This window comes from Macrobrachium nipponense, chromosome 2 (assembly GCF_015104395.2).
Source record: "Macrobrachium nipponense isolate FS-2020 chromosome 2, ASM1510439v2, whole genome shotgun sequence".
NCBI lineage: Eukaryota > Metazoa > Arthropoda > Malacostraca > Decapoda > Palaemonidae > Macrobrachium > Macrobrachium nipponense.
The window spans coordinates 93,894,522-93,914,221 of NC_087201.1; the positions used below are offsets into that span (position 1 = coordinate 93,894,522).

At 37.3% G+C, this 19,700-nt stretch overlaps 1 protein-coding gene across 9 annotated transcripts in view; it reads right to left on the reverse strand.

Moving 5' to 3' along the window:
* Positions 1–19,700, reverse strand: part of LOC135220794 (SNF-related serine/threonine-protein kinase-like) — a 493,239-nt gene that overhangs the window by 97,914 nt on the left and 375,625 nt on the right. For all 9 annotated transcript variants that reach the window (XM_064258293.1, XM_064258292.1, XM_064258297.1 and 6 more), the window contains 3 exons: positions 18,610–18,791; positions 9,934–10,205; positions 9,623–9,764 (listed from right to left, as the gene is read on the reverse strand). In XM_064258293.1, coding sequence (XP_064114363.1) covers positions 9,623–9,764; positions 9,934–10,205; positions 18,610–18,791 — 596 coding nt within the window. The remainder of the gene's footprint in view (positions 1–9,622; positions 9,765–9,933; positions 10,206–18,609; positions 18,792–19,700) is intronic.

Sequence of the window (19,700 nt, forward strand, 5' to 3'; positions counted from 1 at the left end):
GAGGGAAGAATTGTTCTAGTGAGGACAGAGTCCCCAGAAGGCTCAACCATTCCCTCGCCGACGTTTGTTGTTTCTCTAAGAAGAGAGAGACTATCCGCAAACCTTTTGCGATTCTCTCTGCGAAGGAAAAAACTCGAAAACCCCGAGAATCCATCCGAATCCCCAGATAGACTAGGTCTTGTCTGGGGGTCAGCTGAGACTTCTCGAGGTTCACAAGCAATCCCAACGCTTTGATTAAATCCAGAGTTAATTTTAGGTCCTCCAAGCACTGTCTCTCCGATCTGGCCCTGATGAGCCAGTCGTCCAGATACATAGAGACATTCACTCCTTTGAGGTGAAGAAACCTCGCCACATTCTTCATCAGGCTTGTGAAGACCTGAGGAGCTGTGGACAGGCCGAAACACAAGGCTCTGAACTGAAAGATCCTTCCCCCCGTCATGAAACGGAGGTACTTCTTCGATGAAGGGTGGATCGGGACGTGAAAGTAGGCGTCCTGGAGATCTAAAGACACCATCCAATCTCCCTGACATAATGACGCCATGACTGAAGCAGAAGTCTCCATGGAGAACTTCTCCTTCTGAACAAAATTTGTTCAGAGAGCTGACGTGCCAGTACTGGTCTCCAGCCTCCCGAGGCTTTCGCCACCAGAAAAAGGCGATTGTAAAACCCCGGGGAGTGTTGATCCCGTACCAATTCTATCGCTCTCTTGTCCTACATTTGTTCCACCATCGATCGAAGAGTATCCCTCAGCACAGGATCCTTGTATTTGGCTGATAGTTCCCTTGGTATTGACGTTAAGGGAGGAGTGTTCAGGAAAGGGATACGATATCCCTTCCTTAAGATCGCCAAAGATGACGCGTCTGCATTTATCAGTGTCCAGGCTTCCACAAATCCCAGGAGCCTGGCACCTACTGGTGCTTGGAGGAGAGAATCTTCATTTTCCTTTCTTAAAGGGACGAAAAGCAGATCTACCTCTCTTCTCTGGAGCCTTCCTCCTTGTGGAAGGTCTGGAGGTCGGACCACCTCGAAAGGGCTGCACCGTTGTACTGGGTCCTTTCTTGTCCGATGCAGCAACAGGTTTCTTCTTTCTTGCTGACTGCGTCAGCAGATCCTGAGTTGCCTTCTCAGTTAAAGAATGCGCAATGTCCTTTACTAACTGAGAAGGGAACAAAAAGTCAGATAGAGGCGCATATAGAAGTGCTGCTCTCTGAGCATGTGAGACTGCCTTTGTTAGAAGGCGCCATATACAGTCCTTTTCTTTAAAAGACCTGCCCCAAACAAAGAGGTTATTTCAAAAGATCCATCCTGTACCGCCTTGTCAATACAAGACAATATGCATAACAGGGCTTCAGGTTCGATTCCTTCCGAATCATGGGCTTTCTTGGATATCACCCCAACCGGGACAATCTAAGAAGTTAAAAACTTCCAATACACGAAAGAGTCCCTTGAGGAGATGATCCAGTTCCGAAATTCCCCATGTAATCCGTGCAGAATTGAGACTTGGACGCCGTGAAGCGTCAACCAAAGTCGAAAAATCTGTTTCGGTTGTAGAAGGGAGAGCAATACCCATATTCTCTCCCGTATGATACCAAATGCCTCTTTTCCCAGCTAATCTTGCTGGAGGCATACAGAAGACTGCCTTACTAAGTCTTTCTTAGACTTCATCCATGAGTCTAAGGAATGTAAAGCTCTTTTCATCGATATGGTGGGTTTCATTTTGAGAAAAGACGAAGGCTTCTTCGTCTTAGCACTGGAAAAGAGCGAGCGCGGAGGAGGAGCGGCAGGAGTCAACTCGTCTCCGTACTCCTCAAGAAGTAGGGTAGTCAACACCTTATAGTTAGACAGACCTTCTCTTCCACTATATTCGTCATCCGAGTTCTCCTCTAACTCGGGATCTACATGCTTCTCCGCTCTCCTTTCCGAACGTTCCTCTTCTTGAGGAGACAAACTCCTAATAGGAGAGGGGCTAAGGGAATGATACTCCTTCCTCTTTCCCGCTCTAATAGTCTTTGAAGGCGTCATAGGCTTCGGCTTCTCTAGAATTTTAGAAGACGCTTCCCGCTTACATGACGCTTCCCGTTCGCCAAGCGTCATGGATGACGTCTTTTGGCGTCATAATATTGGACGGAGCGTCATGTCTATGCTCCTTTTCCAATGACGCTTCGCGTCTAAAAGACGTCTTACGTCTCTCTGGCGTTACGAAACTCTCGTAAGCACCTGTTCTCGCTCTCGAACTAGACGTTTCTGTAAGACGTTTAGCCGTTTCCCGTCTGTATGACGCTTCTCGTTGAACAGGTGAGAGAGGACGAGACTTCTTAATTGGAAGCGTCACGTCCTTCCGACGTGGCGCTAAAACTCCCACTAGAGATGACAGTTGCTCTTGAACTGCCATGATGATCTTTCTTGACGCTTCTCCCACGTCCAGTGCATGACGTCTTTCGTCATCACTCGGGGGAGAAGAAGGAAAGGGTACTTCCGCGTACACTTCAGGTGACGCTGACGCCCCCTTCGCTTTCTTGCTAGATGACGGAGCGTCATCTGAGAAACGCTCTGGACTAGAATCTATGTCAGGCTTCATATGACGCTTCAGCGGTCTTGACAAGTTCGATTCCTTCCACCCTCGTTTAGGTGAGGGAGAGGGAGAGGACGAGAAACACTCGCGAATGACGCTTTTTCTAAAGCGCCCTTGAGCCGCCCCTGCCATGAAGCAGAGCTAGCTGAAGGGACGTCTGACCGTTGGGGATTCCCCCACAACCTCCTTAAGGCTTTCCGACTTTCCTTCTCCTCTGGGCTTGTGAGCTTGGAAGAGGTCTAGGCCTGGGAGCGTCGCAGGGACGATCAAACGCCCCCTCCACAACACTGGGAGAACTCACTTCACTGTAATGCTCACTTTCACTAGCCTTACCTTTGAAGTCAGCCATCTTGGACTTCATGTCTCTAATTGTAGCTTTCAGATTGGCGATTTCCGATGCCGAATCCGAAAAAGCACTCTGGAGAATGAGATACATAGGGAGAATCTACATCAGTAGGATTAGAATTATCAGTGAAAGGCTCAATAGGCCTTGAACTCACACCTTTCAATCGTCTAATTCTATCCTCTCTAACTTTCTTCAAATAAGAAGTCAAAGTCTTCCACTCTTCTGCATTCAATCCCTCGCATTCCTTACAAGTATTAATAGCAGAACACTGAAACCCCCTACATTTACGGCATACAGTGTGAGGATCAACCGAAGCTTTCGGTATCCTCACCCTGCAGCCTACATTCCACTACCATTCTTCCACACGTCACATTAGAATCAGACATACTGAGAAAAATCCAAAAGAGTTATTCCAAAAACAGTCCACAGTAGCGAATGCCAAAACACGATCCAAATACGTCACCAAAAAGCCGAAAAACGTTGATCAAAGGTTGAAAAATGAATCTAAGTCAGGAGGTAATAACAACAATGTTGATACCACCAGCGACAGAGAAAATATGATAGAAAACGGGGATGGTTCCTAGTCCTGCCGCCCAGGGCAGGCCGGTAGATCACCTGACCTACCTGTAGCGAGTGGCGCGAAATTTGAATTTCTGTCGGGGACGACGGAGTCTTAGCTATGTATATATCTGACAGGTAAGTTGATTGTATGAAATGTATGTTTTTGTGTTCAGATTCCCACATTTAAAGATAACACATGTTAAGTAGTGTAACTTTTAATTTTTAAACATACATAAGGCGGAGAGAGGAAAAACGTACGTTAAGACAGAGAGAAAGAGCAATAGAGAAGGTTGTTATTCACCTCTTGCAAATGCCTGAGCCAGCTGACTTCTTTATCCCCGCAAACAAGTGTAGGGACCTCCCAGGCAGCATCGAGTTCTTCGAGAACCTTCCCTACAATGATGTTATTCATGTTTAACATAGAGAGATGACGTAATATGTTTTTGTCTTGAACTCGATGCTAATTGCCCCATATGCCCATACGCTTAAGGGGATAGAGAACGTTTCATTCGATCCCGAGACCTAGCCGCTGGCGTGAGGAATAGTATCTCTCTCTCTCGCGCGCACTTCCTCGTTCCCGAGTCTGTTTCGTTAATGTAATGTAACTCACATTTGTATTTGAGCTGGTCACTCATTATTATATAATTGTTAGTAATATATGTGTTGTTTGTGGAATCTGAGCATAGTGTTATTGATATTATTTTTGTGAAGGCGCCCACAAAAGAATGTAACTGGCATATTCTTTTGAGTCAAGAGTTGCAACTGCGTTTGAAGGTATTTTACAAATGTTTTGAAGTGCACTTCAAGGTTTTATTTTACAGTTTGGATAAAATTATCATTGTCAATACATTTTTCTTCTGCTTTGTTCTTTTGACATGTCCATTTTATATGCTTAATGTTTGTACTGTCAATGCTTTAATTGTTTTCATATTATGCATTATGTTTTTTTGCATTGTCTTTATTTTGCTTAATTAGTTTGAATAATATTCTATTGCGTAATTGTTTGAATCTAACACTTGCAAATTAATTTGTATTTAGTTAAATTTAATTTCAAATTTAATTATTGCTTTATAATTTAATTTCATTAATTTTCTTGATAAAGTTTGATTTAATTTTGCTTAATAATTAATTCAAGAATTAATTAAACTTTTGTTTTCAAGTAATAACAATTTCCCTGAGACTGAATTTTACTCATAAAATTTTGAATTTAGAAATAAATTTTTGTATTTAAAGTTTATATGAGTATTTTATTATAATACCAGTATTATATTTTATCTTTGTTTAGGAAGAAATATAGAGTGGTAATTATGCAGTTTCCCTCAAATGAATCAGAATCAGGGAAATACTTAGATTTGAAATTGCAGAAGGAGTGACGCCCTTTAATTAAGATTACCTCACATCCATTTTAATGAACTTAGACTGATTGTTTTCTTGACTGTTCAGTTCTATAAGGGATCACTGTTACCTTTAGAGTATTCAGTCGTTTAGTATTTGTGATGAAGGGTCAGGTGTCTGGCTGTAGTGAGGTAAGCAATAACCAAGTACTTGATCAAACTGTGCCCCAAGGAAAAAGGGTCTCTTGCACTAACAAGTACAAATGGTAAGTGTAGTAACCAGATACTTGGCAATTTGGGTTAACAAATATTAATGGTGTCCAGACACAGATCTTTGGCTACTTCCCCCAAGTATTAATGGTATCTAGACCCAGATACTCTAGGCCACTTCGTCACAATATATATATATATATATATATATATATATATATATATATATATATATATATATATATATATATATATATATATATATATATATATATATAGCTCAAATATCAAATATCACGTATAAGCACTGTAAAGTGAGCTCCTTTGCTATTCATTTGGTTATTAAACCTTGGAAACTACAAAGTTGAAAAGGTGAAGAGACTTGATTCTTTATACTTCCATTGGAACAAGAAATCTAGAAATCTGAAAGTACCTCTCTGAGCTTCTTGATTCTTAGTTTCACTACCAACAAGCCTGTTGCAAGAATAGAATCATCAGTTATCATTCTTTGCTTTATGAATAGATCTATCAGAGAGATCAGAGATCAATACAACATCCTGAAGGCAAATATTTCAGAAGAAAGCCTGTATCCAGCAAGAAGGACTGAGGAGTTAGGGCCATAACCCATGTGGCGCTTTTACTAAACCAACCACAGACCTAGTTTCAAATTATATAGTATGCATATATATGTATAGAGAAAAAGCCCTCCAAGGCTTACAGACCACATCAGATGTCTGTCAAAGAGCTTGTCTCAAGTTTCTGTGGCTTCCATCAGGAGTGAAGGTTCAGTAATCAATACTATCATGGACACTAAGTTTGTTCACTCAGTGATGGGGTTTCACTGAATAAGGAAGCTTCCTAAAAAAGCTCTTTGCAAGCACAAATGACTAACAACCTGGTCTTTGATGGGCATTGAAAAGCTACCATAATGACTGAGATCTTCTGAAACCCAAAAAATATTGCTGTCTCAGTCAGTCATGGTACAGATTCTAGTAATTTCAAGCTGCTGGATCTGAAGAAGTGAAACAAAATTTTAACCATTTGGATGGCAAGACCATTTCAGAAGCTATAACCCTGTTATTGTTCAAAAAATGAACCTCAAGACAAATTCTACCTTCCAGCCACTGCTCATGGGAAAATGTTCATATCCAAACAAATGATGCTGCCCAGCCTGTCTACTCTGGATTGTAAGATTGGTTCCTATGCTTGTATAATGAAGCATTGTACTAACCAATAGTTACTACTACAAGTCTGCTCAGTATCTCTTCTAGTCTTTTCAAAAGTGACATAAGAGACATGTTGTATCAGGTTCAACACACTTTTCCAAACATCCTTTGTAACAAGAATGCAACAACAATGAGTCAGAGTGAATCTGCACTTTATGCCTCCTGATGATATAACCATAACAAAGAAACTTACTCATTCATATCTATTTCTAAGTACACATAGACAATAAACTCGTTTCCACAAAAAATATGACAGAGTCAACCAACATAAGGTCACAGAAGGAAGAGGGAAGAATGAAATTTTACCTCTTCAGACTTCACTTCTGCACCATAATGTGAGTGGTGCTCCTTGAAGGATTATCTCGGAAATACTTCACTGGCTTATGTAAACATTTCCATGCTTTCCTTGATGTATGCAATAATCTGTAGTGGCACTCATGAAATCCATCTTACAATCAGTCACCAACTCCTATTGGTCTTGATATGGTTTTACCCTGGTAACACAAAGTGTGTGCTAACACTGTCTTCCCCAAGTTTCCTACTACCAATGAAGCATATATGGCCATAGTCAAGGCTCTTGTTATTATTGTAAAGCATTAATTAATATGGCCTTGGCGATGATTTCTAGTATGTACACAGCCCTGGTTTTGTATATGCATACACACACAAACACACACCTGAGACTGAAACTCTTTGCATCAGCAAGATCTTGGTCCTGACACAGAGATGTGTCTCATTTATGGGGGTTTGAGACATCTGAGATAATTTCAGTGCAAAAGAGGAGCTAATGGGTTTGGTATCTATCATAATTAGAAATAATTTTACTATATTGCAATAAACAGTATTGACTCTTTTACAAGATTCTTTAAAAATCATGGAAAATCATGTAAAATAAAACATTTCTTTATAATGAAGAAAGGAAAGTAAATTGAATAATGCAAGTACAATAAATTATTATATTTACAGAATAAGTTTTACAACATATGCGTGACAAAATGTTAATTCAAAATAAACTAAAGTGCATACTAGTACTTTGCTATAAAAATACGGCAATCATACAATAAAAATATTGAATTTGTATGATAATTACGACACCCAAATTTAAAATTATTCCTGAACTCACAGTATATATAAAAATTTATGTAAAAAATATGTTTGTTCAAATTTGATGGGTCATGAACCATCCTTCAGGAGGAATGCTTTATGGGGATGCTGAAGAGTGGTGGCAAATAAAGCTGTCTCTCTCTATGGCCCCTATTAAAAAGGGGCTGGTTTTGAAGGCAAAAAAACTACTTTACAAGAGGGGGAGTTTGGGACCTCTGCTCTAGTCAGTTGAAAATTATACTGTGTGCCCCAAGGGGAGGGCTTCACTGCATGTTATACTGTAAAAGACAACCTCAACCATGAAAGTCCTATTGGGCTCCCCCTCTTCCCTTCCTTGTAGTATACAGTCCACTTCATTTTTGTTTACTTTTCTTTTCCCTGGTAAGAGTATCTTATCTGCTTTGAAAGGGGTGCTGATGCTATTGTTGTTATTCTTCAGTTGTCAGAGGGGTTCTTTAGTAATGACTGGAGGCTTGTAGGGCTCTGATTCACACCAAGCTTTCCTAGGTAAGGAAGAGGAAACTCTCAAGGGTATTGTTTCCCAGATTCCCTTTTTCAAAAACAGTATATATAGTGCAACTGTTGTTGGGCTCAATTAACAAGTTGTACAACAACAGACTCTTCAAAATGGGTCCCAATAGATAGGGGAAGAATGCAAAGGGAGGTTACACTGGGGGAGCAAAATGTTGAGTCCAACAATGCTGCCTCTCAAGCCTTATTGCAACACTCCAGGAAGTTGCAGAGTGGTCTCAATTGGATCGACAAAAGTGTTTTGGCTACTTCAGTGAACATTGTTCTGGAAGACTCTGGAAGCTCTTTAACAAGTGGAGCCTAGCTTACAATCCAGCCATGGCTGTCCTGAGATTTTCTTGTAGGGGTCCCAAATTGCTGGGATGGTGGAGACAAACGACTTTATTTCAGCCATAAACTCGTTTCCTACTCATCACAAAATTCTGAAATTCCACCTTCACATGACTGATTGTTTCAAAAGTAATGAGACAGAAGGCTGATGCCTACCAAAGAGGTTACTGGTTCTGTAAAATTATTGTACTATATTTTCCATAAAAATAGAGGAAGGCTGCTTCTATGGCTTCCATTAATATGATTGCTTCTACGGCTTTCATTGGGAAAGGCCACTCTGTCCCAAAATTCTGTATGTTGAGCACAATCAGTTTTCCTTTTATTAATGGGGTATTTTTAATCTGGTGAAAAGATGCACATTAAGGTGTTTTGCCAAGGGTTATCGGTATCATTCTCCGGGGCAGATATTGGTGCCCATACAACATTCTGATTTAAGGTTTCACTGTCCAACCTAGTCTCAACTGTTACCAGTCAGAGCTCTGGGAGAGAGTGGGTTGTCTCTTATTATCCATTCTGATTTCAATGGGGGATCTAGACAACTGTTCCCATAACCTAACATTTTTGGTGAGTATTTTTGTGAGAAATCATTGGTCTTGTTAGGTCTTTTTATAATAAATAATATAATAAACCATTAATATAATAAACCACAAGAAACTGAATCGCATTTAAGCTTCCAAAGAATGTCTTATTTTGTAAGAAACAAAGTCAGAAAGAAAATAACAAATGAATACACATCCGCTGCAGCAGTCAAAATAAATTCTCATGCCATTTGCTCACCATGTAGAGGGAACCATTGCATTAGATCTTTGACTGTGTACTTTCCTTACCATTTCAATAGGCTATGCACTTAGTACTGTTAGTGCCACCTGCACACAGGGTTTTCACTAATATATCTAATATATATAATGCTTTTGGTGATTTTCTAATACTACTGTATCTCTACAAGCAATCTTCTTTCTGAATGGTTTTTTATGGAGCAGCTTACATGCTGTGACCTACAACTGACTATTTAACACAGTAAATTATGTGCAGCCACAGCAAATATTCTTATAGATAAAATCTTGCAGCTGCTGCTGCTAATAAAATCTGTCAAAAGTAATGCCGGCTGAAGTATAGCTTATCTTTGTAAAATACACATGATGGCAAATCCTACAAAATCTAATTAGAAATACGATGAAACAGTTATTATTCATGAAAATATTGTCCATAACCCCTAATTTTCACAAGCTAACTACAGTAATAAGAAATTTTCATATGTAAATGTAATTTGAAAAGGAATTAAAAATTGTACAGAAGGAAAGGGAGACAATTATATAATACTTTTTATCATGGAAAGGATAGATAAGAAAAAATGGTAATGAAAGAAGAGGAAAACATTTACAAACTGTTCATCTGATTTTGTACTTACTTTTTACAGGGTTCTGAAACATATTCAGGGATGGTGTACTTGCAGTCCATTATCATAGTAAGGGTTTCACTGTCGTTAGCTTCTTGAAAAGGAGCGTGCCCACATACTAACATGTACAGGATGACACCCAACGACCAGATGTCTACATAACATACACAAAGAGAAATTAATAAGAGCCATATGATAATAAAAGTCCTTTCACACATAATAAACTGGCAATCATAATAGAATAAAAACATGCAAGAAAGCAAGAACATCTCTGAAAATTTATTTGGAAAATTTAATTACCAGGTGACATCAGACAAACTTACCAACAGCAGGTGCATCGTATGAATCACCAAGCAGAATCTCAGGTGCTGAGTATGCTAAGGACCCACAAGATGTTTCTAATTTCTGGCCAGGACAAAACTTGTTGCTGAAGCCAAAATCTGTGAGTTTGACCACACCTTGTTTTTCAAAAAATACAACATTTTCTGGTTTCAGATCACGGTGGACTACATGCAGTTTATGACAGTAGCTGATTGCATGGACAATCTGTCTAAAATACCTGCAAGCAGCTCCCTCATCTAACCCTCGATCATGTCTGTAAACAAGATATTTAACAAATTAGTGATAAAAAGCTAAGTTCCCAGACTTATTCAAAATAACATGTACTATATACAATTACTGTATCATTAACGCTATCATAATAATAATAATAATAATAATAATAATAATAATAATATAATAATAATAATAATAATAATAATAATAATAAAATGTGGGAGATCATGTAGAAGCAATAGTACAGTGGTACCTCGAGATACAAAATTAATCCGTTCCGAGGCGGCATTCGTATCACGAGTTTTTCGTATCTTGAACCGCATTTTACATGTAAAATGCCTAATCCGTTCCAAGCCCTCCAAAAACACCCCAATAAATTATATCTCCAGGCCTACAAAACATGTTCTAGGGTTACGACGCCGATCCGACGGAAGAAATATGACTCCAAAAAGGCAAAATACTGTACATACTTGAGTAATATTCAACTGCATGTAATGTTCAACCCCATTTTTACTGCATATATTAAGACTTGTCCCTTAGCAATAAGTCTAGCCTATGTTAGCGGTTGCTACTGTAGCCTAGTCTATGATTCTGACATCTAAACCTAAGAAGCTAAAAGCTTAGAATATGCCAGTAAAATGTATAAATAATCAGTATGTACTCATTTCAAATAATTATTAATTAATCATTAACTATAATACACAAACAAACAAAAAAAAAACTTCCAATCGTTTGTTTACATTCAGCTCTTACGACTACGAGTACCAAACGAACGCCAAGCAATCACTTTTCCTAGGACACAGTAAGCCATAAATTTTCATTAGTATCTCTCTTCAACTTATGAAACTACCAAACAGTATAATAACCATTCATTTCTATTCTTTATTCTATCTTTACCTAATGGAGATACCGAGTTACTGACAGCTATAATGAAACATATATGTAACGTAATTTTAAAACAGAAGAAGAATTCTAAAAAATACATATGATATCGGTCTGATTTATTTTATATTTTATGATATCTAATTCACAATTTGTTTTATTAAATCTATTGCATGTACTCATTTCAAATAATTATTAAGTAACCATTAACTATAATAAACAAAAAAAAAAAAAAAAGCTTCCAAACGTCTGTTTACATCCAGCACTTACGAGTATCGAATGATCGCCAAGCAATCACTTTTCCTAGTACACAGTAAGACATAAATTTTCATTATCTCTCTTCAACTACTCAAACTACCAAACAGTATAATAACCATTCATTTCTATTCTTTATTCTATCTTTACCTAATGCTTTTTTTATTAAATGTATTGCATGAATAAGTTTTTCAATTTACAGCATCCTTTTACCAATAGAATACTTAAAGCACAAGGGGTAGATGCTGACCAATAGGAGAGCAGGATCTTATGGGGTGACTAGCCTCAGGAACCAATGGGAGAGCGGGAGGATGGTGGCGAGTTTACTCAGTTGGCGGCGCGGGAGTTTTAAAATTGTTCTTGGTGGTCCGGGTGAATCTCGGGACTTTACAGCAACAACCTTTCGTAACTTGAGCAATTTTCGTATGTAGAGCCGTAAAATTTTTCGTATTTGCTTTCGTATCTCGAGTTTTTCGTAAGTTGAGCCTTTCGTATGTCGAGGTACCACTGTAGAAGTAGTAGTAGTAGTAGTAGTACATGTAAGTAGTAAAATACTTTACAAGCAAGGAGAGATGTCACATAAAGGAACAATACCAATCATAAAAATACATCCGTAGTAGATCTAATCCTGAGAATGTGACTGTATTTAAAGAGTCTGGGTCCCACATGCCAGGAAAAGTTTTTGAGATCTCCATCTGAATTGGGAAGATACTCTGTCCACAGACCTTAAAGGGGTCTCTGGCAAGCAGGCTGACCTGAATCCAACATTCGTACGAGAGATAATACATTCGAATGCCTCCTTGACAGGTTGGGGAGGCCATTGTTGCATGGCACCCAAAAGGTGTGTATATTGTTAACTTTCTTCAGAAATGTTTCCTTTGAAGAAGTCTTCAAGTGTATAGAGTGGTTATTTGAGCTGGTATTCTGAACCGGTAAAGGCACAATAATCATGCAGCCAGACCCAACTTAATTAAGTCACTGTAGAACCACAATGAATAATACATTGATAGGTTCATGTGTCTCCTATTCTGTATTGCCAGACCCTAATGGGTATCCAGAATAAAGAAAACAGTTGATAACCTGTGACACCACATGAATAAAAAGTTACTGAAACACTATTGCCATGGGAGTGGTGGTCATGCTGAGATATTACAAAATATAATTTCAACACAGAATATACCTTCATAGAACCCAAATATAAAACTGCAGTAAAGGAAAGTAAAAAAAATTTGGATGGAATTTAAATATTACACTGACTAAAGTATAACTAAAAATCAACTACAGGCAGTCACAGGGTTACGACGGGGGTTCCGTTCTTGAGACGCGTCGTAACCCGAAAATCGTCGTAAGCCGGAACATCATAAAAAATCCTAAGAAAACCTAACTTTTAATGCTTTGGGTGCATTGAAAACTATGTAAACTGCATTCTTATTGCATTTTTCATAAAAAACACCTTCAAATATTGTTTATTTTGCATTTTTGGTGTCATATTTCATCTGCCAGATCAGTGTTGTAGGCATCGTAACCCTGGAAATAATTTCTGACGAATATAATTGAAAAGCGCCTTAACCTCGGAACGTCGTAAGCCCAGACCGACGTAACCCGGGGACTGCCTGTGTGTACTTCCTTACTAAAAAGTTTTTGAACTGCATAAACGACAATAATTTTCCATTTAATAGGTTACTGAACATCCTGTATTCATGGGGGATGGGTAGCAGATGCCCCCGCAAATAGCTAAAATCTGAGAATGCTTAAAGCTACTCTAGAAATGCTTAGAACTGCTTATTTTGATACTTAAAACACTGAAAAAACCCTCTAAAAAAAATGCTTATACAGTGGTACCTCAACATACGAAAGTCCCAGCTTATGAAAAATTCAAGTTACGAAAGCAAATACGAAGATTTTTTTGGCTCTACATACAAAAATAATTCAGGTTACGAAAGGTTGTTGCTGTAAAGTCCCGAGATTCTCCCATCGTGCTCTATGTAAAGGTGTTCTTCTTCAGCCATTGATTCGCACCAGCGTTATTGTACGCACCCAGAATTTGTTCGTTCACATATACAATTTCATTTTTTAAGGTAAATTCATGTTAGTGATTTCGTTGTACTACTTTATTGTGTTGTGTGAGAACTTAATTACGTACAGTATAGAAATGGGTCCCAAGAAAGTTGCTGAAGTTCACGGAAAGAAGAGGATGCTTTCTATGCAGACAAAAATGGAGATTATCAAGAAGTATGAAGCTGGCATGCGGTTGAGTGTGATCGCTAAGGAATATGGCCGAAATCTGTCGACGATAGGCACCATCCTTAAGCAGAAGGAAGCCATCAAAGCAGCTACACCTTCCAAGGGCGGGACTATTTTGTCCAACAAGAGGAGCCACGTGCATGATGAGATGGAGACGCTGCTTCTTCTATGGATTGAGGACAAAGAAATCGCTGACAATACGATAACCGAGACGGCAATCTGCCAGAAGGCCAGCGCTATTTTCGGCGGTTTGATTGCCCAGGCCGAAGACGACGGAGGAGAAGGGACATCGACGGCAACCCCAGACTTCAAAGCTTCTCAGGGGTGGTTTGATAAATTCCGTAAACGAACTGGCATCCATTCGGTGGTGAAGAAATTGAAATTTTGTAAAAAACGTAAAGTATAAAAAAGTAAAAATAAATGCAAAAATAAAAAAAAGATAAAAAAAAAAAGTAAAGTTAAGTGTTAATGTTTTGTGCCCTTTGTTAATGTATTTCGTAAAGTTTAGTGTTAATGTTTCCTGACACTTTTTAATGTGTTTCGTAAAATTAAGTGTACAGACAAGTTTTCTGCCATTTGTCCTCCTCCTCTGTCGCCACTTGGGAGATCGCCTCACTCGAAAGGTAAGGTTCCACATTTTACTACATATGTACATATGTACGTACAGTATTTCTTGTATACCATGTACACTAATACACTTTATTTACAGGTATGTAGTACATATTAGTAGTAGTATATATGTAGTTTAAATTAGGTATTGAATGGTCCTAATTGTTGTATTTCATTGTTTATTGGTCAATTTAGCTTTATCATAAAAAATTATTGGGGTGTTTTTAAAGGGCTTGGAACGAATTAGGCAATTTACATGTAAAATGCGGTTCAAGAAACGAAAAACTCAGGTTAAGAAGGTCACCTCGGAACGGATTAATTTTGTATCCTGAGGTACCACTGTATCTGAGTTTTTCAAGTTTTATCACAAAAAGTGCATTTAGTCACAAAAATATGAAAATACAGTACGTAATTTGTTAATATTTCTCATTGAAAAACACCGTGAATAGGTGAATTTTCCACATAATGGGTACATATGGTTCATTCCACAAATAATGGGTTACATATGGTCAATAGAAAAATCCGCGAAAAGGCGAGTCCGCGAATAGCAGGGGTCTACAGTGCTCATATAATTTATTACTTTTATCATTTAAATTTCTTTCTATACTAATGTGTAAAAAATTTATTTATCAAACACCAAGCTTACATTTGCACAAGATAAGGGCAATGTACATAAAAACCTGAAGATATGAGGCTCCGCACTTAGAACTTAGGGTTTAGGACTGTTGATCATCTCATCTTCACAGCTCATAATGATTTTCATACAGTGGCTATAGAGAGCAAAATCACAATACAGTATTCATTCTCACATATTACAGTAACTCAAGAGAGTTCAACATTGTGTACATTTATTCTAAAACAATAAATTACAAACATACTGTGTACATTTATTCTAAAACAATAAATTATAAACATTCTATCACAAACATGCTGTGTACATTTATTCTAAACCATTAAATTATAAACATACTGTCACAAATATATTGTGTACATTTATTCTAAAACAATAAATAATAAATATACTGTGTATATTTATTCTGAAACAATGAATTCTCTATAAACATACAGGATTTCCAAAGAATTCAAATATTTCATAAGCTTGCATTCTGCAAGGCCTTTGATAGCCTTCCACAAATTTCCCTAATTATCAAGATATTTTCAGTAAAGTGTTGAATACTTATTACCCACTAAGACCAGAGAACTTCAGTTCAAGGCATTTGAGGGCTTCTATGAGGATCATGGTATCTAGAAAGCATAAGGTAGGAATTTAAAAGCAGGCACTCAAAAAAGCGTCTGTCCACTCAGAACATCAACTGAAGGCTTCATATAAATGGCACCTTAGAAAGTACTATCATGATGTATATTTGTTTCAGTTACCCATGACTTAAAAATATCAAATATATAAAAAAAAAAAATTAAAATAAAAAATTCTTAAACTTGACTAAATTTTGCACATAGACACCAGCCCAGGAGGTAACAGATACGCCTTGTCTGTTGTTCAGCAAGCTTCATGTCCCACTCACAGGTCATTCATGCTGTAGCATTTCCTTTGTAAAGAGCAGTGTATACAAGATTATGGTAATGATATGTATGTTTGTACAGAATTTTGTATTTTGTCTCTTAATCCAGCACTAAAACTCAAAAGTAATGATGCTGCCAAATCTGTCCAGCCAAAGAGAATCAATACATCAATTGTATCTGCTTAACACATAAAAAAGGATTAAATTTGTGGATTAAAGATGTGAACATGAAATATGCTTCAGTGAACTGTAAAGTGTTACAAAAGAATGTGCTGAGCCTTTACAAAGGTTTCAGCAAAGGGAACAACTAAATCCAAGTTCCACTTATTGCAAGTGCGGATGGTTGCACAAATCCCCGAACTGATTTAAATTTTAAAATGTACAAAACTTTTGGAAAGATTACATCTGCCAATATTGAAGTCACTAACACACTCACTTTAGATTTCTGAAAATTGAGTGTAAGAAAGGATTTCCTTTCCAAACAAGATTTTAGTGTGAAGAAACTGGATTGGTCTGGAAGATGTCAAGCTGAAAAAGCAAAGATGAACAGAATAAACATGAAGAGCGATATACAGTGGACCCCACGTATTTGCGTTCTCCGGATTCGCGGACTTTTGCATTCGCGGATTTCTCTCTGGAACATTTCCCCCCCCCCCCCCCCCCCCCATTATTCGTGGAAAATTCGCCTATTCACAGTATTTTTCTATGAGAAATATCCACAATTCCTGCCTTTTTTTATCAATTTCATCATAAAATCCACTTTTTGTGAAAAAACTATTAAAAAACCAGGTATATAAATTTTTAGTGGGTTTTTCTTGAGTTTTAACTAACAAAATAGATTTTAAGCGTTTTTATAGGGGTTCCAACTATTCGCGGGTTCTAACTATTCACGGGGGGTCTTGTAAGCATCCCCCACGAATACGAGGGAACCACTGTACAGCAAATCTGCAGTAAAATCTCACTGATGCAACCTCTCAACCAGAGGCATACCTTGTGTAAGGCCTATGAACACCTGTGAATGATGGAGTTCAAATAATCACTGAGGTCAACCAAAATCCGCACATATGGAATGGTGATCCATATGATGGTAAGGCATTTTAATTCATTGGTTTGGCTAAAATGCCTAATAATAATGGTTAGCATGCAGTGCTGGAAATCATTCATTATTGCAATAGCTTTTGCTAAAGAGATCAACTGACAAATCAACACCAGGAAAAATTATTGCTAGCTGAAAGTCTTTATGGACTAAATCATAAATTAATTTAAAGGCTTCCCAGGCATTGGCTTCCCAGGCATTTTCCTGGAAAATTACAAAAATTCTTAGAGTGGCAGTAAGTCAGCAGAGAAAAACTTGCCAATATGACTAACAAAAAAGAAAATATTGATGGCTATAAACTATAGCTTTATTAAAAAGCAAAGTGGAGGATTTAATTAAATCAAGAAGAGCAGAAAATGAAGACTATGACAAGACACAAAATAAGATCCAGCAATGTGGACACTGCAGAAATTTAGTGAAGTTTTTATCATTACACAGAGTATTATAGGAAAAACTCAAAATAAAATAAAATATGGCTCTTTGGGATCTGAGGTAATATTAAAATTGGTTTAAAAACTTTGTATGATTCAGTATATATATTTCCCTAATGCTTTTCATGCACTAATAAGTACACAGAGGATCATTACATCACTCCAAAATTACTAACATGAAATGTCCCATCAGGATGCTGAATAAAGTCAACAATTCTGGATTTAGAAAAAAAAATACAAGAAAGTTCACTGTGTTCAATGGCTATTAGGACAGACATTCAAACTCTAAAACACAAACTAAAGGCGAAACTAGTAGCAAATGAAACTAAGGTATAAAATTCACTTAAAAGAAGTCTCTACTAGCAACATAAAATATTACCCTATTCAAATCCTTTACTTTTCCACCCTGGTGGTTGCCTTACAGTGAGTCTCTCATGAAGCACTGCAGGTACTGTTAAAGGTTCTTAGCAATTTCCATTCAGACCACAACTGCAATATTTTCTATCTTTTATCTCTCATTCATTCACTTTGCTCTTTTCCTACCAACCCATTCAACTTTTTATGGTTTGTCTTGCTCTTATTTCCCCACCCCCATCCAAAATGAATCATTTCACAAATCCAATGTAAGTGCAGGAATTGGTTAAATAACTTGATAACAACAATAATAGACAATTCTTATCACAAGAATGCTATGAGAAAACAAAGAAGCCCAAGTACAAACTTGAGCTCACTTATTTTAAGGATAGTTTAGGAGTGCAGCTGTATGATTCAAGTAAAACAAAAATGGATGATATCCCAAATTTCTTGCAGATTAAAAGTGCCTTTGGCACAATTTTTCCCTACATAGAAAAACACAGATTCCTATTCATCCAAAACCTACAAACTGCAGATGTTTTTCTTCTGCTATAGATGCACAGTTTGTAGTAATAAAGTGTAATTGATGAGGGACTGAAACTACATCTTTTTGTTCATGAGCCAATTATACCCTCTAAATGAGGTAAAAAAAAAAAAAAGTATTCACTGTCAAAATTGCAACAGGTATCATGTGGTATCTGTTCTGATTTATGCTCAGAAAGTAGAATATGTACTTTAAGATTAATAAAAAGTAAATGGAAGAGTGACAAGAGGATATCAAAATCTTACTGCCATTTACAGGATATCAAAATCTTATGGCCATTTAAAGTAAATAAAACATATTATTCAGCAGAATGAATCTGAGACAGTAAATGAAACTTGCTCTACTATCTCCACTCAGTGACCATCAGTGGTGCTCCAAATGGGTTCCTGTCTGTTTACATTAATATCAGATGTAAAACATAATGGTTCATATTTATCCAGATGCATATTAAAAAAAAAAGCACTTTACACATTAACATGCTGTACAAAGAGGTTCATGGCATTACTCACTTCATAATATAATCATACATGTCCCCACCATCAGCTAACTCGAGAATAAGATACAGTTTGGTCTGGGTGTCAATAACTTCATACAGACGAACAACGTTTGGATGCTGAACCAGCTTCATACAACGTACTTCTTGAAAGAGATGTGACCGCGATACTTCATCTAACCTAAGTTTGTCAATCACCTGAAAAGAAAAAGATTAGAATTATCATTGTGCCACAACATTACTGAAGTCTTAATTTTTCAGAAATAAAAATTTCAGTTTAGTTTGAATCAATTCAAAGGATAGGGAGTTAACAATCCTGCAACATCTTGTATGCACAAGTAATAAATTCTATAAAAAAGTTATTAAAATATCAGCCAAACAAATACAAAACTAGAGGATGGTGCCTAAACCATTGAAAAAATTACAATTGTTTTATTGTATTTTTCATAGCTAACAAACCTGAGGTCTTAACATTGGGATGATCTTCTGGTACCAGCTGGAAACTAGTTAAAAGCAATAAAAAATTGTATATGCAAGGAATCTGTGGGATCTGGCATCTAAAGCGTAGATGAGGTGGAAGCTGGTCAGCGACCACGCTTGAACCCCTTGACACATTTAGTCTTACTTCCAACCCAGGATTACAAGAGGGGCAGCTAGAGGTGGGCAGTCAAAATTAAGACCTAAGGTTTGTTAGCTATGAAAAATACAAGTTAACCCTTAAACGCCGAAGCGGTAAAAAAAAAAATGTCTCCCGTGTGCCGGAAGTGTTTCAGAGTGAGCGCGGAAGTGGAAAAGATATTTTTTTCAAAAAATCACAGCGCGCTTAGTTTTCAAGATTAAGAGTTCATTTTTGGCTCCTTTTTTGTCATTGCCTGAAGTTTAGTATGCAACCATCAGAAATGAAAAATATATCATTATCATATATAAATAATGCGATATATGATAGCGCAAAAACGAAATTTCATATATAATTGTATTCAAATCGCGCTGTGCGCAAAACGGTTAAAGGTAACGAGTTACTTCTTATTTCGTTGTAATGTACACTAAATTGCAATCATTTTGGTATATAACACATTGTAAAACGATAAAAGCAACACAGAGAAAATA